The sequence below is a fragment of the Lissotriton vulgaris genome, chromosome 5, assembly GCF_964263255.1.
Source record: "Lissotriton vulgaris chromosome 5, aLisVul1.2, whole genome shotgun sequence".
In the NCBI taxonomy this organism is placed as follows: Eukaryota; Metazoa; Chordata; class Amphibia; order Caudata; family Salamandridae; genus Lissotriton; species Lissotriton vulgaris.
The window spans coordinates 1,468,063,232-1,468,084,885 of record NC_141693.1 but is presented as its reverse complement, the minus strand read 5'-3'; the positions used below and the strand labels follow the sequence as shown (position 1 = coordinate 1,468,084,885).

The 21,654-nt window shown below is 46.2% G+C and overlaps 1 protein-coding gene across 1 annotated transcript in view; it reads right to left on the bottom strand.

Moving 5' to 3' along the window:
• SLC26A9 (solute carrier family 26 member 9) overlaps positions 1–21,654 on the bottom strand; it is a 196,847-nt gene that overhangs the window by 95,370 nt on the left and 79,823 nt on the right. Inside the window, exons 3-7 of the mRNA XM_086923425.1 lie at positions 11,628–11,769; positions 8,381–8,520; positions 8,003–8,113; positions 7,273–7,448; positions 5,099–5,263 (exon numbers count right to left, since the gene is read on the bottom strand). Of these exons, the coding sequence (XP_086779551.1) occupies positions 5,099–5,263; positions 7,273–7,448; positions 8,003–8,113; positions 8,381–8,520; positions 11,628–11,752 (717 nt within the window). The 5' untranslated portion in view covers positions 11,753–11,769. The remainder of the gene's footprint in view (positions 1–5,098; positions 5,264–7,272; positions 7,449–8,002; positions 8,114–8,380; positions 8,521–11,627; positions 11,770–21,654) is intronic.

Below are 21,654 nucleotides of genomic sequence, written 5' to 3'. Positions count from 1 at the left end.
GTCATAAACAACTTTTCGTTAAAATAGCTGGATGTGTAAAAAAAGTTCCTTTATTTTTATGAAAGCTCATGAATAATTTTTGCAGTAAGTCTGGATTTTGCTAAATCTTTTAGCTAGTGGCAATCAACAGTCTGGATACAGAAAATGTATTCCAGCTGTGACTTCGACGTGGGGTCAGGCAGAGAGTCCTCCAGTTTTTCCATGTGAACCAGAGCGCCTTCTCACTGGATGGAGCATTTCCAACAAGAATACTGGAATGGTAAAAGAGTATTTTGAAGAAGGTATTTTCTGTTGGCCCAGAAAACTAACATGTAGACTCTCAAAGAGGAATGCCCAAGGTAGGTGTACCAAATAAGGCCATATTGCTGCCTCCTGACATGGCAGTAAAATATTTTTTTGCTTAAGACTCTATATTTTTCTTATGAAGAACTGTTTGCTTCTTTCATTAAGCCCCTGAAGCTCAGTTGTATTTCTAGGTGACTACAGAGGAAGACCAACTGCTCCTTATGTTATTTTGCACCTATTGATTTTACTCCAATTTACAACAAGCATTTACAATGCAACGGTCTCGCCTTTGCAAAAGTTAGAGCTATTGGCATTGTAAAGGACAATTTTTTTATGTATACTTACTCGTGCCTGCCTGGCAGACTGAAGGCTCTGAAGCAGGGAAGGGGCAGGGATCCTCCAGGGGCTAGGACTCTCGCAGATCACCCCGACCGTGCCACGTGCAGAGTCTGGACACCTAACTCCCCGGTTAAGTTGGTCCGTGTAAGCAACCGAGAGGAGGGGAGTGGAGTGCAGTGTGGAGAGAGTGGAGTGCAGTGTGGAGAGAGCGGAGTGCAGTGTGGAGAGTGTGGAGTGTCGTGTGGGGGAGAGCGGAGTGCAGTGTGGGGGAGAGTAGAGTGCAGTATGGGATAGTGGAGTGCAGTGTGGGGGAGAGTGGAGTGCAGTGTGGGGGAGAGTGGAGTGCAGTGGGGGAGATTGGAGTGCAGTGTGGAGAGAGTGCAGTGTGGGGGAGAGTGGAGTAGTGTGGGGGAGAGTGGAGTGCAGTGGGGGAGATTGGAGTGCAGTGTGGAGAGAGTGCAGTGCGGGGTAGAGTGGAGTGCAGTGTGGAGAGAGTGGAGTGCAGTGTGGAGAGAGTGGAGTGCAGTGTGGAGAGAGTGGAGTGCAGTGTGGAGAGAGTGGAGTGCAGTGTGGGAGAGAGTGCAGTGTGGTTTGGGAAAAATTGGGTTGCAGTCTTGAAAAAAAGGTAACCTGAGCGCAGGCGGGATATATTGGGAGTCATGGTCTGCGTATTATTTACTGATTGTGGGCAAGCGCAGGTGTGTGAGGCGCACCTTCGCACACGCGTATTTGAGGGATGCGACCCACTTTAAAATACAAATTATGTATATGCTTCAGTCACTCGTAAGCACTCCGAATTCCCCAGGGTTGCGTTCCATCGCACAAGGGGGAACAACCGTTTTCAAATCCTTTTTTAGCTACTCGAGAAGGAGTGCAGACCGAACTGCTGTGATCACACGTTGCGTGTTCTGCAGATACCTCACTCTGGTATTTTCTCTGAAGTGCAGGGGTTGCAAATGCCTGGCAATATCTCGTGCCCAGGCTTGGTAACGTTCAGTGCTTGCACTGCACTTAACCCATGCCAACGCTGCCAGGGGCGACTCCCTCCCTGAACACCCCCGCAGGTCTGCAGATGGCGCTGCAGCTCCGTTCCAAGTGCGCAGCAGCTCTTTGCTAATAATGACCGTTTGCATAACCCCTACCGGAGAGAAGCATTATCTTGACTGGTCTTTACCGAATAGTTAACGGTGTCGATATTAATATAAAATAAACACATATCTTTGAGTGGGTTGACCATTTGCTGCAGAAGTCTATGCTTAATCTGCATTTTACAGTTTAGAAATCCAGGCGTGCGGCCATTCCTGCGCGCACGATGGACAGATCGCTATTAGTTCAGTAATAGTTATTTCTATTATGAAAAACAAAAATATTGTGGGCAACAGTGGTAGTGTGTTTGCGTCGGCTGAGCCTACAGCAGTCTCTGAACTGAGATGTATTTGACTTGAAGCACAGCGTAGCTTTAGAAACAGCACCGACGATGCCTTATTTTCAGGATCGTTTGCGTGCAGTACACCTCGAATGCGTTTTACTAATACTGCTAAAGGAGGACGCGATCTCTGTTTGAAGGTCATTTCCAGTCGGTATATGTACAAATCTCGCGATGGACGACAGAGGCAACGCGCAGAGATTACGTCACTAGTGCAAAAACTGGATAATCCAGGGAGTGTCCCGGCCTTCAGGTATGCGAGTCCATCCGCCCGGCAAATCATGACTGGCTGGCGCTATTTCGTTAGCGCACGTAAAGCACCTGGCAGCCTGACCCCAACATGATGTGCCTCCATTGCTCAGCCTGACAGACACTCATGGTGCCTTAGAAAGGCAGTTGCGGGGCACTGACGCCCTCACTGACCGAGTGCCCCTGGAAAGAGTAGAACTTTTTTTTCATGAGTTATGTTTAAAAGATGTTCTTGATGTCCATTCATTGCAGCAGATTTAAAATTTATTTGTAGCACTTCTGCCATTTCGAAGTGCTGGAAATAACAGTAATTGTTGTTACCCAATTTAATGGTACTCAGTTTAACCACCTTTAGCAGCTGTCTGCAGTGTTTCCATGCGTGTGCTGAACACATTGTTGGCAGGGTAAACCTTCGAACAAGGCACCCTCAACATCTAATTTTACCTAGTCTGGTAGTTATTTACAAACTGGGACTATCTGTTCTTTTGATCGTGAATCAGTAGTTACCATTTCTGCTATTGTAATAGATCTTCCATCTCAGAAGGATGAAGGGCTGAGTTGGCCTTGCCTGGATTCAAACTCTCGCCCTGCAGATCACTGCATGTTTCAGCTCTCCATGTTCATCTCACTGAGCCATTCTGTAAGCTATATGTATCTATTAATGTATCTTGTAGAATAGATCAAATGGTAGCAGAACTCCCCTCCATCCTCTGCTAGTTCCACTACAAACAAGCCTACCTAAGAGGGTGTGTAACGCTCTTCTACGTAAACTCCCAAAGCCCGAGCTCTGCAGAGCGGATTACTTCATTTTCTTTCTTGGTATATTGGGTCATTTAAAAAAAAGTTAATTGACTGACTAGCATCAAGGGGTAATAACATCTCACTTGTGCCCCTCGCCGTGCTTGCTAAAGTCATGCGCAAAAATGTTTTTGTTGGTGGTCAAAACACCAAAGAAAAGAACCACAAATTATAAGTGCCTATTGGTTATGAAAAAAACAATTCCATTAGAGCGATGGGCGGGTCAGCTGCATCAGGATCATTTTAGGATTTCGCCGGAGTTTGAGCAATAAGGATATGATTAGGCCCGAACTATAAGCTCGATAAAGTTACATACGCTTAAAGAACTGTTTTCAAAGAAATGCGCCCTATTTCTCTTACTTAATCGATTGATTAGTAAATATCATGCCATTGGGGGCTAGATGTTAATCTTCATTGAATGTTGGTTTTATACCTCCCAAGGCGCGTGCTCTAGAACTTGCCCTGTTCCTTTTATTGCTCAGTTGTTTTCGAGCCTGGGAACATCTCCGGGGAAGTCTCGAAGGGGCGAGCCCCGCTCCATTTCTTGCTGGTTTGACTTCTCGTTTTGGTCGCAGCCGCTGCCATGTCCGTACGGAGAGTTCCCAGCTGATGTGTCGCCAGTTTTTAAAGTCCCTACCTCCACCCAGCTTCTATTGCGTATTTATAGGACTACGGATGAATTGCAGAGTTTTGGATCACCCATCGAGCTCTGAAAATCGCCTCGCTTCCTTTCTGTTCTTTTGTGCAGTGTTTAGAATTCCATGCATGGAGGTATTTAAAACAAGCAGGCGAGGCAGGAGATCCCGAACTCAGTGAGCGCAGGTAGGACGGGAAGTCAGGCAAAGTCGCCTGTGACGGGGGCGGGGCTGCGTACGTAACCGGAAGAGAAGGCGGAGTGAAAGCGTCACGCGAGTCGCGACGCCAGAAGGAGAGCGGAGTCCCTCAGAATTGATCTGGTAAGTTAGAAAGGGCTGGGGGGGGGCTCGGTTCCCTCGTTGTGTGTGTATGCATGTGTGCGACGGCGGGGGAGAGGGGGGTGCACTCGTGTGTGTGTGTGTGTGTGCGCGCGCGCGCGCGTGTGTGTATGTCTGCGGAGGGGGGGTGGGTGTCTCTGTATGTATGTGCGTGGGCGCGTGTGTGTGTGTATGCGCATGCGTGTGTGGTGCTTGCGCTTCCCAGGAGACAGCGCCTGGCCACAGCGCGCGTTCCAGTTACAAATCGCCTGGAAGGATGCGCGCGGCCGGGACTGTCTCCTGGGAAGCATAGTCGCTGACAAAAGATCTCCGGCGGAGACGCGCTTCCGCGCGTTGACGCCGAGACCTAAAAATGTGAAAATCAACCTGTGAATTCGTAACTCTAAGTACCAGGTATACTGCATGATAGTTGGCAGTAAAATAAAAGACACATTAGGAGTATAGCTGTCCCTGCTGTTCACACTCACGATTCAAACCAGTTGCTGTGCTTTTATTTTGTACCCAGGTCCATCTCTCTGCAGTCACAACTGCAACTCAGCACCTTTCCTTTCAATGACCGACTGCTATATCTCGACACTGTTGTGGTATTTTGAACTCAAGGTAAATTGCTGACAACAACAATTTCACACTGTATATCACAGCCCAACATCACAGAGGTGGAGAGCTGGGCGGGTGCAGGGCATTGTGGGTGACCCTTGGCTGATAGCCTTATGGGAACAAAGCATCTATTTCCCAATATAAACTTTGCCTGTGCGATTCAAAACAGTTTGCAAAAAAGAATTCTGTTTTAATTTTCGTTTTCATTTGTTTATTAGAATGCTTTAAAAAGTATTCCAGGACCTCGACCAATCATGGGTTCAAACAGAGTAATTTCCTGCGTTCTTTCTACTTAGTAAAACAAATCATTGCTGGTCAAAGACAATTCTCACTAAACTTGAGCCCACTAAAGCCCATAAAGTCAATTGTCAGACGGTTCTAGCAGTGCTGACACACATGGTTGTTGTAATTCTTATTGCATTATACTCACATAAACAATGGCCAGGGGGCCGCTGTATGGCGGGATGGTCACGCCAAAGATGTACTTCAGCACGGAGATGAGAATCTGCAACCCCGCTGCCGTCATGAAGCCGCGGATAAAGGACTCGGACAAGTAAATGGCAACAAAGCCGAACTGCACAAACGCCAGGGAGATCTGCAATGGAGGGCACAAAAATAACTGGGGGAAAGGGAAAGCAGGGAAAGAAACTAGAGATAAAACAATAACAACATTTTACTACTGCTAGCTTCATCAGGCCCCCCGTGCTTCTGGATGATGGGCTTCCTACTGGTTAGGAAGTTGGCTGGGACCCTGTGTTTGCCCATGTAAGTGCAATCTGTCTTGCTTTCCTTTTTTCCAAGATAATACTGGTAGGCCATCTCATTGTCCACAAATGACTAAGAAGCCTGGTGGTCTCACTAATGTTGGATGTCCCTTGTCCACTCGCTTCTTGTCACAGTCTTCCTGATTTCATCATTCTGCCTAACCTCATGTGTTTTCCGGTTCACGGAAACCTGTATTGCAAGTCCAATTGCAAGTGCTCCACATGCATGAGATCTATTGCCCTCCATCTGAGCATCGGGGTCTTCTGGAAATGGGGTGCAATTAAAATGCACCCCGCGATTACGAGGTGAGACTACCATCCCTCTGGTGAGCCTATAGAGAGACATTCTATCTGTGTTAACTAGAATTAGTGACCACCCACCACTGCCCCCAAATGCTAACTGCATGTTGGGTGCTTTAGTCTTTACCTTAGGTAATGGGGTGCACTTTCTGTACACTTTTGACTGTAGGTTCAAGGTGGTGGTTTTCCCACAAAGAGCAGGTGTTAGTCTTCCCAAGCAGCTGTCTTTCCCACAGCATGCCAAATGCTACCCAACCTCATCTCTATAGCTTAGTGTTTTGAGTATCTGGGTTAGATTCTCAAATGTTTAACTAGGTAGGAAAGAATCCAGCTTGTTAACCTGTAGCCTTGAAGAAAATGACACTGAGGGTCACATTTACTAGCGAAGTGGCAGAGCGGGCCGTTAGCCTCCTTGGCTTAACGCCTCACTCCGCCACTTCTGAAATGCAGGGCTGCAGCATATTTACAACAATATGGTGCAGCCCTGCTGTTCCCCTGACCTGGAGCGAAATGTAGCTGCCTAGGGCCAACACAGGCACCCGTGCACCATAGTGCAAGGGTGTCTGTGTTGAGAGGAAGGTTGTTTGTGTGCAGGAAAGTGCACATAAACAATCTTTAAATGGTGTTTTGAAACTTCTATGTGTGCTGCGTATGTGTGCGACTCAAACTATCCCCATTTATATTTGTTTATAATGAACTTAATGTTGTACCCTTAACCTTACCCTCTGAAAGAACGTATTAGGGTTTGAATAATGAGATACTATTTCATATCTGGGGTGGCATAGACATTGCAGAATGTTCAGTCTCCCTGTCTTTACCAAGCTGATATGGGGACAGGAGGGCTGGATTTTTCCAGCAGCACATGGAGTCTGTCACAGACGAAAGCCATCAGCTGAGACAGAGTCAGCAAGTGTTGAATGAGTTATTGTATCGTAACATAAAATGATACAAGCTGACATGTCATAACATAATGTAACAAGTCATGACATAACGTTACATGACATAATATGACATAATATAGTAAAATATGACGTGATACAACATCACCTTTAAATTAAAAACAGGGAAGCGCATTGATCCCAGGCAAGATCAGACTGAGGAGGGACTCCAACAAAACCCTTTCAGAGCACAGTCTTTTGCATAAATATTATGCAGCCAATAAAATACTTTGGAGTTTCAAGAGATGGAGACTCTAAGGCCCCTTGCAAGAATATCGAGAAACGTATTAGCAAGCTAATCAGGGAACGTGTGACTAAATGGGATGAAGACTCCTGTGGGAAATCACAGGACTATGGACGGAAAGCATGAAGAGGCACATTGAAGGTTTCCTGGAGGCTGTAAATGAGTGGAAACGCCTCATTTCTTGCACTGTTGAAACCCTCCAGCTACTCTCGGACATCTTCTTGAAGCTAAGCATTTGATACAGCTCCCTCCATGATGGATCCTGCGGGACACTGAGCTAGACAGGATGACCTCCCCTGCCATTGCACCTTGAAATCACAGTTCTCTTGGGTTTGCAGAACATGGGTGAGGACCTTACTTGTATGATCGCCGTCAAGCAGGCCAGTGTGGCGGAGATCTTGAGCCTTGCTGTGTTCATGGCTGCTATATCCGTAATTGTTGCATTTATTGTTGAGTTGAATGTCTGAAAATCAGATTCCGGCGCTAAATCGAGGCACACAGTGCCGACAATAATACTGATCACAGCAAATGTACCTTGGAACAGAAAGTTGGTGTGTTAGAAGCTTCCTCGGAAATAACATACAGATCCATAGTAATCCATAATGGCTATAGTAGACCCCTGAGGATGCTTAGATATTGGTGGGCGGGAAAGTAAGTTATCTTTTGCAAGTACTCCTGCATGAAAGCCCTTATATCTCTCCAGGGAAGTGTGAATTTCATCCTCCACTAATGCAGTGAAATATTGTTCACATTTTAAAATGCTTTCAATCCATTGTCCCCTGTGTATGCTTTTTTACTTTCTACATAGTGAATCAAATGTATCTTTACTCAATGTATTATTTATCCATTACATTATTTTCTTTAGTTTCTTTTTTTTAAACGGCCATCATTTTATCTTCAAAACATCTTTATTTAACTTTTAATCAAAATCCTTGTTGTTCATGGCAGCATTTTGTACAAGGAAATCTGCATCTCAAAAACTGTACGTTTGGCTGGTAGCCTTAAAGAAGGAATTTCAGCAGTAAAACTGACATGCGGAAGGAAGAAAATCTCGGACTAAGTGTAGGTTTTTAATACAAGAATCTCACCTGGCACCATCTGGGGAATGCCTCCCATGAAGAAGTATACGACGAGGGGGAAGAAGGAGGAATAGAGCCCGTTCACTGGGGGGAGGTTGGCGAGCAAAGCAAAGGCCATCCCTGTAAAAGAGAAGCATGGTCAGTGTCCCTTCTCCATCCACTGATCTCACTTAGACTTCAGGAATAACCAACGAGTAACATGCACTTTATGTCAGCTAATACTTCAAGGGTGCCCAACATCTGCAAACCGCAATGATATAAGACCCAGAAAAAGAGAACAGGTGTCTGCTCTCGCAGAACACAGTACTACAGGCTGCACCCCCCCCCCCCCCTCCAGCCCTCTCACAAAATACCCAAAGCATGGGCTCACTCCCACAAGTGTCTCACCTTGTGGCACCTGGATGGTGCCCGCGCTGAGTCCGCCAAGCACGTCAGGGAGGGCATATTCCTTAATCTTGTATTTTGGTAGCCAGGTGAGGATAGGGAATATGGAGAAGATTAATCCTTTTAGCTTAGAGGCTGAACAGCTGCAAATAAAATGTAAAAGTCACTTGAGCAAGAGGCCTTTGGCAGGAGAATAGCAGATCTTGCAACAGGAGTACAGTAATGGAGGCCTCCCTCTGTGTCCCTGTTAGCTTTGTAGTGAGTGGAGTTCTGGGGAAAGTGAGGGCAAGAAGTATACCTTTGGGCATGTACTGATAACCTGCTCATTCTTTGTAATTCATTGGTTTTGCTTTACTGTTCATGAAGCAGTTACTTCTAGAAGATTGGGTTTAGAAATATTTCAAACATTTTGCCTCTCTTTATAAGGCCTGCTGTGTTGAAACTTAAAACGCTTACCCGAGAGAAGCATACATAATTAGTGTGTAATTAACAATAATGTGTGGCAAGCTTGTTTTATGTCTGAAAAGAGGTGCTCCCAGCTGTCCCAAAAAGTCGGCTTAGAAAAACATTGAAACTGCGATTCAGTTAGGTTTTATAAGATTGTTTGGGTACCTAGAATAAAAGAGCACACTTTTATTGCAAGAAGTACTCACTATAACTCTCCTGAAGATAAGAGTAACATGCTGTTCTTCCCCATAAGTATGTTCATTACCATGATGACTATACCCAATCGTAATCAAAGGAAACTCGGATGACCGTTTCAGTGACCTTTGTGCTTGAGGTAAGTAAGCATTTTTCTGAGTTTGTTATGCTATACGAGAGTTTTTCACTCTAAGACCTTTTTTAATAAATCTCCCACTGGTGTGATTAAAGTGCCCACAGCTGTTGCTAATTGTGTAGTAAATGCCAGTCCAGTGAACACTTTTTATATCTTACATTACAGGGTGTTCTAACTGGTTGAATTGTATCCTTCCACTGTTTACTTGAAGGCACTTTGTCACTATCAAGTAAACAAGCATTGCCTGAGCCAATAGCTCGGCCTGTTACAGGTTAGGTCTATTGGCTTTGCCAATGCTTGTTATCAGATGAAAGGGTGAAACTGGTCCCAGTATACTTGTTTCGGGTCCAGGGAGGACCTAGTCTGGCAGTTCGGGATTGACTGTTCCCATGGGGAGCAGGGTCAAGCTTGATCTGGAAATGGCTGGATCCAAACTGGGGTGCTGTGGTGGGCAATTAAATGATGGATTAAACCCAGATCTGTGACTAGGGGTGAATGTTTGATTTGTTCAGCATTCCATCCATCATCTGTTCTTATAGCCTTTGTCACCCTAAGTTGGAAGAGTATGCCAAGACGTGGGTCCCATGCTCACTGTACAATTGGATTCAAGCATGGCTGGCTGATGAGGAGGGGATACCCTTAAACCCCTAAACACAGGATGCTTGTTTCCGGAAGTTTGGGCTGGACTGTCCCATGGGGAGCAGTGTAAAGACTGATTTACATGTGGCTGGGTCCAAACTGGGGTGGAGTGGTGAGCCAGATCTGTGACTGGGGGTGAGCGTTCGATTTGTTCAGCATTCCCTCCATCATGTTTTCTTTGTGCGTTAATCTTTTGTCTCTTTTGTGTCACAAGGGAGCTAATGTCCCTGTATTGGGATGTACTGATGTTTTTTGACCTGTACATGGACAACTAGTTGATAATGGCGATAAAACAGAGTCAATCTGTATAACCGTCTTACCTTACAAGTTTAAAAAACATTAAATATGGGATATGGTACTATGCTTGGAGATCCGAAACACAGGCAACTTCAAGTACCATGGAATTCATTTTCAGGAGTTTGGTGCAAGTGCACAATTGGCAATAAGCAAAGCAAATTGTATCCAACGCTTTATCAAATCGTTCTGTGAGTACTCGCTGGCAGCAATAGAGTAACATCTGTGGCAAGTCGGTCTTAGTTTAATATACCTTTAATACTTACTTTTATACCTTCCTTAATCTATACATAACTTGGCACTTCAGGTAGAATTGGGTGCCTTTGACATAGAAGAATTTGCTGCCCTGAAACAGTTCCTATTTTGTACTGGAGTAGTGAGTAGGCCTAGATTAGACCACCTTTTAAGGCTCTAACTTAACTATTATTAAGGCTGCAGTAGAACCCCTACTATCTGCATGACACCATCTGTGCTAGATTTGGATGCAGCCCAGTTGTAGCATAATTCTAGGCAAGGGCCCATAAAAATATGCATGTGTAATCTTGTGCGAATCCTGATTACATGGTTTTTCATAAATTGAGTTTTTATGTTTTTCAGTCGTTTTTAAAACGAATAATGTAATCTGCACCCAGTTTTTCCTGTTGTAAATCATGCAGGGACAATCCTTTGGGTATACAATTAGTGGATGAGTTGTAATCTCAGTTTGGGGGCAAACATGAGTCTACACCCGCATTGTAATTTACTTCTCAGTTAGGAGGGAGTGCAAAACAATTTGATTGGAAATTCAGAGCTTCAATGTGTAATTCTCCTCTAAATTAAGCCAAAAAATTAATCTATTAAATAAGTGAAGAGTTAGTTGCATTGCATTGGTCACAAGTGGTTGTTGATTGTAAACACCAGGCGGCTCCAAAGGTAGATCTTTAACATGGCATCCCTTCTGCCACTGGGTCACTCATTGGCTCCCATGCGCAGGGAGAAATCTCCCTGTGTCTAAGGGCAACTCATTTTTTGTTTTTTTAGCGACAAACATCCATGTCTGTCGTTGTTCCAGGAATGCAAAAAGCTTTCCTGGATGGATTCTACAATCACTGTGCTTGCTTGGTAACTTTCACAGACTTCACTGCAACCACCTGTCGTATTGAACGATTTCGAGATTTCCACCAGGTAGGGAGCTCAATAAGCAGGATGGCAGTCCTCGGCTGGGGAAGCAGAGGCCATAGCCCACTCTCACCTGGCGGGACACACAGCACGCTCTGAATGAGCCCAAAATGTATTATTGAGTCTGATCAGAAAACAAGCAAGGCTTCCAGGTAGATCCTTTGCAATGGTTAGCCTAGCAATTTTGGTTAGATGATTCCTAGGTAGACAAGATGAGGCTCTCTAACTCAAGTCACAAGATGGCAATGACTTGAGTATTGAGCCCAAGTGAACACAGTGTACGCAATCTCCTTATTGCGGCTCTAATTAATGTAATCTCTTAGACCCAATGAGATCTCTTAGTAGTGTGCATTTGTAACCGTAAAAAAATGATTTGGTTACCTAAAGAGTTTCTTAGCTTTTCCACCAATAGGGTAGCTGCGAGATTTCTTCTCATATTCTTCATCGAAGAGCCCCAGGGAGTAGGCTGTGCGGTCGATGATATACCGTGGTCTGGTCTGGTTCATCTTCTCTTCACCTGTGACTTCACAATTCAACGCAAAAAATCCATTTTGTTAGACATTGCTGGTCTTCTAATAAATGTTCTTTGTCATTTATAAATAAACACGAACATACAAGAGTAGCAAAACAATAGGCAAGAAAAGTGAAGTAATACATCCCCAAAGTAGTCAGAAAACTAAGAAATATCTTTAAGGCCTGCTGGCCTACAGGGAGAGGAATGGATTCCACAGAGGATGAAATACAACTGTGCGGCAAAGCGATACTTACCAGAAAGAAAACTTCCTTCAAACACAGGGGTATCAAAGTCCTTTGGGACCCCCATTCAACCCAAGTCCTATTAATATCTGTGAGCTTTATAGGGTGACTGGGGGGTACTTGCAGCATTATGTAAGGGGTCCTCATCATTTCGTGTTACGCCTCTGCATTAAAAGGTATTTCTCTTACTTGCCAAGGTGGGGGTAAATATATTGCATGTGATATATCGCATGGCAATAACATTGCATTCGCTACATCTATCTAACACCACATTGCCTGGTACGTATATCATTACTATTCCTAACTCCAAATATTCTTACTTTCCAGGATCAGTACAAGTGGATTTAAGTACAGCATTTATAAATGTACTTTGTGATGTAGTGGTAGGCGATGTAGTGGATGCAATATTAATGCCGGTCAATATTGTCGATCTCAGTATAATGACAAACAACACATACCTGATTTTCAGAGGTACCAGATTGTCTTTAAAGTTGTTGATTTTTGTGGCCTAGAACCCGTGTACCTTCTTTAAATATGGGTCCCAAACTTATTTGATCTTTGAAGTTTTTTCACACACAAAATGAAACCTTTGGACACTGCTAGATTTTAATGTAGCTTTAGAATGAATGGCTCGCTGGTTGCCAGTGTCACCTTGGCATCTGTGCGTTTGTGCTTTGTTACTGAGGCAGAGTGAGGCATCGTTATTTGTGACCTCTACATCTGATGTGATTTTTACCTTCATCATGGACCTCTACCAATAAAATACAGTCATGGTTGGGTAGTACATATGCAATAGGGAGTGCTACAGAGCAGAACATGAATACATGTGTGCAAAACAGGCCGGGGTATCATTTACGCAAATATTTCCACTAACTGTTCATGTCAAGTACTGTTGACCTTTTTCCTATTTTATGGTGCTGAATGCTCAATAACTAGCAAGGTGTGACTTCTGTGCGGTGAGATGCAGCATTTCAAATGACATCACTTATCTCTTTAATTCATCCATGGACCTTTCCCTTTGTTCAATTATGGAGAACTGTAGGGAAAGCAACAGTAGCGGTGACTTAACTTTCTTGGTTTCTAGGTCATAGTTAAAGTGAATTATTTTGAATATATTTTTAATCAATGGTATGATGTTAACTTTCCTGACATACATAATACAACAGTGATCGATAATGTTTATTTCACTATCGCTAACTAGGTGCCTCCACTTTGCCAATTTACTTCTAAGAGTAATATTTGAGAAATAAGAAGAAATATCTTCATGCAGGACTGAAACCACACTTTAAAAATAGCCAGTGATGCCCTTCACATTTTAGCAAAGATGAACCATGACCATACCTCCTCGCCCTCCTGGATTTATTAGCTGCCTTGAACATGGTAAATCATCCTTCACTCCTGAGAGTACTCAAAGAATGTGTAGGACTAAATGGCATTAGCTGGTTCACATCATTCTTGGAAAACCGAGATCAATGAAATAAAATAGCCAACTCTATCTCCTACACGGCTGCAACAGCAGCAAAAGGTACCCCACATTCAGTACTGTAGCTGGTTCTATTCAATATATACAATGAACCCCTTGTGGTCAATCAAAAATAATCAAACATCATGAAATATTTATGTGCTGCTGACATACAACTATATTGGAAAGGGGCGACCACTCGGTCCCCCCGAACGTATGGCAGAGTACCTCGATCCCCCCGGGAAGCCATTTTGGGCGGGAGGCGCGTCTCGGCTGGTATGCCCGAAGCGGCGTAGCCGGGGCGCGCTTTTTCCCGCCCTAGAGTGGGCTGGCCTAGACACTGACGCGGCTGGCCACGCCCTCGGGGCAGGCAGGGGCGGGTTTACGCCCGCCCTGAAGACGGATAAAAAGGGACGCAAGACCTGAAGGCATCCTCTTGTTCCTGTGCTCTGAAGCTGCACCTCCTCGCTGTACGAGAGCTCGAGACGGAACAAAGAGCCAATTTTGAGCGTTTTAATCGTTCTTGTTTGTTTTACAGTTACTCTGTTGGAGAATGCCGAAGAAGGCGGGAAAACGCATGACTACTGAACAGATGCTGCGTGTTCTCATGAAGGAGATGTCCGAACTAAAGAAGCGGGTGGATAAGAATGAGGAAGGGGGACCAAAACGTCCTTTGGAGGGAGCAGCCCCGGGAGGGAAAAACAAGAGGCCCAGGAGGGGAGCAGTGGGAGAAGACATCCCGGGTCCCAGTGCCCCGCTCGAGGCACCAACTCCCGTGCCGGAGGAGGGGAATCCGATACCCGTTGTGGTCACCCCCGTGTCCGAGGACGATATGCCGCCCGAGTTGGCAGCACAATTGGCAGCGTGGTTGGGTAAAGATAACGAGGGCGCCACGGCTGTCGACGCGCAGGCGCTGATGAAGCAACTGCGTGAGAAACGGGAGGCAGCCAAGGTGTCCGTGCCGGCTGCAGTAGTAGACAGGACACCAGGGACGGGTGCGACCGCAGAGACAGCGTCCGGTGCAGGTAAGCGGCCATTGCCGATTGCGAGGGATGAGTCAGCACCCTCTCGTAGAGAAAGATTGGGTCAACATGTTCCTTTGGCGATTAAGGAAAAAATTTGGGCAGGGGAATATGTGAACATCTTCTCGTTGCTTGTTGATCATTATGAGGTGGAGCATGTTAAGGGTCAGAAGGATCTCATGCACCCGAGTGTTTGGCGCGCGAAAATGGCCGCCTTTAAAGTGAACGAGAATATTGGCAATTGGGGCAAGGCATGGGGAATTTTACGTCGATCTTAGGGGAACGTAGGCCTGAGTTGCTTTCCGAGTTGCCAACCTATCAGTCGCGAATCATGGGGTACTCGACATCACACCAGGGTAACCATTGGTTCTGCTACGATAATCTGTTTAGAAAGGCGAAGGAACATAACAAAAGCTTAACCTGGGATTGTTACGATTCTTTGACATGGGATAAAATGAAGGAGACGGGTATGTTGAAAATGCCATTGGTAGGAAGTAATGTTGGCGAATCCTCCCGCCATTATGGGGGGACGCCCTTTCGTTCAGGTACGGGTACCGAAGATTACTCGAGACCTGCCGGCAATGCAGGAAAAAGGGGGTTCTGCTTTAATTTCAACAGAGGTAAATGTACTAGGCCACAGGGATCGTGTAAATTTAAACATGAGTGTAGTGGATGCGGGTCGTCCCATCCTGAGTCCACGTGCAGAGCCAAAACGGGTGATAATGGGGGGAGAGGAGGCGCCAAACAGGTCTAATATAGTCCGAGGGGCGCCTTTACCTACCCCGATTGATACCTTGGCGATGATTCCCTGGCTCAGTGAATACCCGGATCGTACTTCTGCTGGGGTGCTGCGGAACGGTTTTTCCTATGGTTTCCGCATCCCGGTAGGGGACTTTCAGGGTGTGGAAAAGTGTAAAAATCAACTTTCCGTCCTGCAGCATACGACCGTAGTACAGGATAAGATCCGGAAAGAGGTGACTCGAGGTCGGGTCGCCGGCCCGTTTAGTGTACCCCCGGTCCAGAATTTTGTTTGTTCCCCTTTAGGGGTGGTCCCCAAGAAGGATCCAGGCGAGTTCCGACTGATTCATAATTTATCAGCTCCACGTGGTCTTTCTGTAAACGATGCAATAGATCCAGAAGTGTGTTCGGTGCGGTACGCATCCTTCGATGAGGCCGTAGCCATTTTGAATCGCCTGGGGCCCGGGGCGCTGATGGCGAAATCAGATATCGAATCAGCGTTCCGACTGCTCCCGGTACACCCAGACGACCAGCGTCTCCTGGGATTCATGTTTCAGGGTTGTTATTACATGGATAGGTGTATGCCGATGGGGTGCTCTATATCTTGTGCCTATTTCGAGAAATTTAGTAGTTTCCTACAATGGGTCTTCACACAGAAGACGGGTTTCCAACATGTAATGCATTACCTTGATGATTTTTTGTTCCTTGGGGCAGCCGGGGATCTCGAATGTGGCCAGGCCTTGGCCGAATTTTGTGTGTTAATGAAACAGTTTGGTGTGCCATTGGCACCAGGTAAGACGGTGGGTCCTGCGACTTGCCTTGAGTTTCTGGGGATTGAGTTAGATTCCAGTGAGGGTTGTTTTCGATTGCCAGCTGACAAAGTTGGGAAGTTCAGGGCAACTCTGCAAGTATGTATAAATGCATCTAAAGTTACGCTGCATCAACTACAGCAGTTGGTGGGACAGTTGAATTTTGCCCTGAGGGTGATACCAATGGCCCGCCCCTTTTCCCGGTCAATTTCCCAAGCTATGGGCGGCCTGAAGGAGGGCCATCATCGCACGAGACTATCGGCTGAGGTCCGCCAGGACATGCGTATTTGGTTAGCATTTCTGGCGGATTTTAATGGTCGAGTGGTCTGGAACAAACCAGCCGTGTCCTCTGACGAGCTGGGGCTGTGGACAGATTCAGCAGGAAGCATAGGTTTTGGTGCCATCTTTGGCACAAAATGGTCGGCACAGAGATGGCCGACATGGTGGCATGACAGTGGTCTGACAACTAATATTGCTTTCCTGGAACTTTTTCCCATTTTGGTGGCCCTGAGAACCTGGCCCGAAGGGTTCAAAGATCACTCTGTCATATTTTGGTCTGACAATATGACCGTGGTTGAGTGCATCAATAGTCAGGCAGCACGTTGTAAACTGATTTTAAGACTGCTCAAAGAAATTGTTTTACTGTGTATGCAACTGAATGTGCTATTCAGAGCAAAACATGTCCCAGGGGTAATGAATCAGGCGGCTGATGCACTGTCTCGTTTTCAAATGCAGGCTTTCTCGGGTTTCCTTCCCTCAGTGGACCCAGAGCCGGCACCCTTTCCCGAAGCTCTCTGGTCTCTCGGTGCCCCGAACTTCGTCACCTCGTGGGAGAGAGTCTAGCACCAAGGACGAGGAAGGCATACGAAGGGGCGTTTCGGTCCTATTTAGCCTTTTTGGGGACTGATAGAGAGCGGCTTTGGGGTCACGAGGAATGGGTAGTGAATTTTCTGATGTCATTACGTAGGGCTGGGAAATCGGTGGCTACGGCCCAGAGGCATCGTGCTGCCATTTCCTTTGTTGCCAGAGCACACGCTATCCAGGACCCGACAGCGTCTTTCGTTGTACAGAAAGCGCTGCGTGGGTGGCAACGCCTTGAGGGTCGCAGATTAGATGAAAGGCGCCCGATAGGTTTGGATAGATTGTCCCAGTTGTTGGCCACACTCCCGGCCACATGTTCATCTCAGTTTGAGGCGGTGCTGTTCCGAGCCGCTTTTTCGCTAGCATTTCACGGGGCGATGCGGGTAAGCGAACTAGTTGCAAGGAACAAACTGGATGTGGCAGGGGGTTTGTGCCAGGAACACGTTCAGATCAGGGGAGAAACAATGACTGTCTCCTTTGTAAGGTCCAAGACTGATCAAGATGGGATGGGTGACTGCGTAATCATACGCAGGATTCCCGGGTCCTCCATGTGTCCGGTAAAGTGTTTAGAAGATTACCTAGCACGAAGGGTGGCATCATGGGGGGGGACTTTGTTAAGACACGCAGACGCCACCCCACTGACGAAATTTCTGTTTCAGCGGGTGCTTGCGATGTCAATTGCCGCTGCGGGCTTGAACCCGGGCGAATTTGGGACCCATTCCTTTCGGATAGGGGCTGCTACGGAAGCTACAGCCAGGGGTCTTAATGTTGAACAAGTGAAACGAGTGGGGCGTTGGTCCTCCAATTGTTATAAGAGATACGTGCGGTTGCACATGTTGTGAAGCTGTAATAATGTACTCACGCTTCTTGTTTTTGTTTGGTTTTCAGTTACGCAAGCCTACGAGGCGGGGCGGACTATGCAGTCGACCCAACACCGGGCCAGCGGTCAGACATCACCGGCTGTGAAAAAGGAGGTGTGGGTCGTGGGCCACTCATACGTGAGGCGTGCCGCGGACGTATTCAAAGCAGGTGATATGATTCACGTAGCTGGGGAATACGGGTACAGGGTGTCCTTCCACGGAAGAGGCGGTCTCTGTATTGACCAGTTTCAGTCATTTTTCGAGGGTCTGTTAGGGCGGACGAGGTCACCGCCGGCTATAGTTATAGTGCATTTAGGGGGCAATGATTTGGTCACCACCGGTAGACGACTTCTCCTGGAGGCAATGCTTTCCACTGTAAGTTGGTTGGCGAGGAGAGTTCCGGGGTGCACAATTGCGTGGTCCCATATGATCCCACGAAAGGTGTGGCGGGGGGCTATTTCTATTTCCGCTTTGAATCATTCGGTTAGAAAACTTAATAATAAAGTGAGTAGGTTGTTCCGTTCCAGGACATTGCATTCTATTTCGCATGGCTGTATTAATGATGACAGTATGTATTTGGGGGATGGTGTGCATTTGTCTCGGGTGGGGAATGAGTTACTCATAGGAGACTTCTTAGCATGGTTAAAAACGTTACAACATGACCTTTAGGTAGGAGCTTTGTGGGGGGGTCCGGATAGCCGGTCAACTATCCGGCCTGTGGCGGTAAGGTCATGATCGGTGAGCACTAATTGGAAGATCCCTATGAGTGGGCGTCACCCAACACGGATGGGAGCGCTCGGGAGAGGTGGCCTTTGGCCCCTCAACGGGGAGGCGGTCCCTTCTAAGGATGGGTCGCCGAAAGAAAAGGAAAGGCGGTCAAGGCCCCTTCCGGTGTAGGAGGGGTTACAGCCCCCTCCTGGGGAATTTCCCGGGGCCAGTAACGTCTGCGACGGCAGATGTGGTAAGTTGTGCGGGGTTTGGGGGGAGGTCTACGATACCTTCTAGATAACCTCACACGAGTCCTCGAACGACCTTTAACTGGCGTCGAGTTTATTGGTGCCCCCGTCAAGTCAAGGGAAATTGGTAGTTTGCACTTGAGGTACGCCTCAGTGCTGTCGCCCCTCCCAAGTGGGGGGGGTATTTCTGGTTAGGGATCTTGACACCGGTTACGACCTTGCCGTTGGCCCTTAAACGTTAGGATGTACAATTTCAATATTTCAAGAAAATGTTTTGTAGGATGTTAGTTCGGCTAGGAGAACCTCTGTATTAGAGAATCTGTTAAGGTTAGCCAAACATCGCAATGTGGTAATGAAATTGTACATTAATATGAACTGTTTAATGTTTTAATTTTTGTTTTAATAAATACGGCCGGGAGGGTCACTCCCTCCCTCTTCCAAAAACTTTAAGAGCTGTTTCCGGTTTCCCTCCTTTGGGGATTGTGTTGAGAGGGGGTGGCGGGTATCTCAGCCATATGGAAAGGGGCGACCACTCGGTCCCCCCGAACGTATGGCAGAGTACCTCGATCCCCCCGGGAAGCCATTTTGGGCGGGAGGCGCGTCTCGGCTGGTATGCCCGAAGCGGCGTAGCCGGGGCGCGCTTTTTCCCGCCCTAGAGTGGGCTGGCCTAGACACTGACGCGGCTGGCCACGCCCTCGGGGCAGGCAGGGGCGGGTTTACGCCCGCCCTGAAGACGGATAAAAAGGGACGCAAGACCTGAAGGCATCCTCTTGTTCCTGTGCTCTGAAGCTGCACCTCCTCGCTGTACGAGAGCTCGAGACGGAACAAAGAGCCAATTTTGACCCACCCACCAGCCCCTGAGGACAGCAAGTTGTTTTGAATAAAGTTTGATGTGGTAACTCTAATTCTTTGTTTACAGGTGTGATTAGTATCGTGATAACGTTGAATATGCAATAAAGAATGGTCAATTTGTGGTATGTTTTACGAATAAAGTAATCCTGCTTTAGTGTTCATCAGTAAGCATGTTTTATAAAGTGGTTGTTGTTACTGTCTTTCAAGTAATTGAGTCATTTAGTAATTTAGTTAGAATTGTCGTATTTATTTTGGTCGGGCGGTAAGGTCATGATCGGTGAGCACTAATTGGAAGATCCCTATGAGTGGGCGTCACCCAACACGGATGGGAGCGCTCGGGAGAGGTGGCCTTTGGCCCCTCAACGGGGAGGCGGTCCCTTCTAAGGATGGGTCGCCGAAAGAAAAGGAAAGGCGGTCAAGGCCCCTTCCGGTGTAGGAGGGGTTACAGCCCCCTCCTGGGGAATTTCCCGGGGCCAGTAACGTCTGCGACGGCAGATGTGGTAAGTTGTGCGGGGTTTGGGGGGAGGTCTACGATACCTTCTAGATAACCTCACACGAGTCCTCGAACGACCTTTAACTGGCGTCGAGTTTATTGGTGCCCCCGTCAAGTCAAGGGAAATTGGTAGTTTGCACTTGAGGTACGCCTCAGTGCTGTCGCCCCTCCCAAGTGGGGGGGGTATTTCTGGTTAGGGATCTTGACACCGGTTACGACCTTGCCGTTGGCCCTTAAACGTTAGGATGTACAATTTCAATATTTCAAGAAAATGTTTTGTAGGATGTTAGTTCGGCTAGGAGAACCTCTGTATTAGAGAATCTGTTAAGGTTAGCCAAACATCGCAATGTGGTAATGAAATTGTACATTAATATGAACTGTTTAATGTTTTAATTTTTGTTTTAATAAATACGGCCGGGAGGGTCACTCCCTCCCTCTTCCAAAAACTTTAAGAGCTGTTTCCGGTTTCCCTCCTTTGGGGATTGTGTTGAGAGGGGGTGGCGGGTATCTCAGCCATATTGAAAATCTCACCCCAAGAGATGTATTACCTCTGTTTCTAAACGTATTTCTTCCTGTTTGAGTTACAACCACTTGAAGCTAAACCCAATAAAGACAAGATTTCTGCTCATTACTCCTTCCTGAGACAACCACCAACACAAAATTGGATCAAAGGAGGACAGTACTTTATGGCAACCCAAACCATGTGGACTCTGCTAGATACCTGGACTTCACACTTGATCGCACCTACATTTCCAGCAATATATAATAATCTCAAAGCACAATTCCAAATTCGACTGCTCTGAGGTATCAAAGAGTTCTTAACAAAATCTGATTTGAGACAACTTGCTTAGAACAACTGTGACTACCTCCTGGTGGTTTAAAAGTTGAAATAATTATATAAAGACATTATGTCCTTAATAATAAGGAAGCAACAAGGAACAATTGGACAATAAGCTAGCCTATTTTGTGCAGGCCTTTGTAAGATATGGAAAGACTTTTGTCGTGTTTTCACATATGACATTTGTAATTGTCTTTTCTTAACTTTCTTTTCTGATATCTACAAATCTGTTATATTCTGTAATCTAGATAGATGTACAGATGGGCTTTATGTAATAAATTGATATTAGAAACCTATGATTGAAAAAACTAATTCCTGATGAAAATTAATTATTTCACTGTGGCATAAGTAATTTTAGGCTGAATTCATCTCTACCGTATACTGCTTTTTAGTTTCCAATATTAGTTGCCCAGAGTACGTGGGGTTAAATGGGGAGCCTTTTAACTTTTTTTATATTGAGCCATAGATCTGTCAAGATTGACTATGAGAATTCCCTCATAGTGAGAATTTCTAAGTTCCCCATGCTTCTTTCAAACCCTTTGTACCATATCTCTCAATTATAATGTAGTTCAAGTGCCTTCCAGCAGAAGCAAAGAATATTCTCAAACTTGCATATAACACCAATAGAGCAATACATGGATCCATGCTGAAGTACTTCTATCAGAAACTGTGACTCTCAGTTGGTCTGCACTACCTAAGGAGGTATGACACCCTTGACTGAAAACGTTGGTTATGGAGGAATCAAAAACACTGAAGCAGTC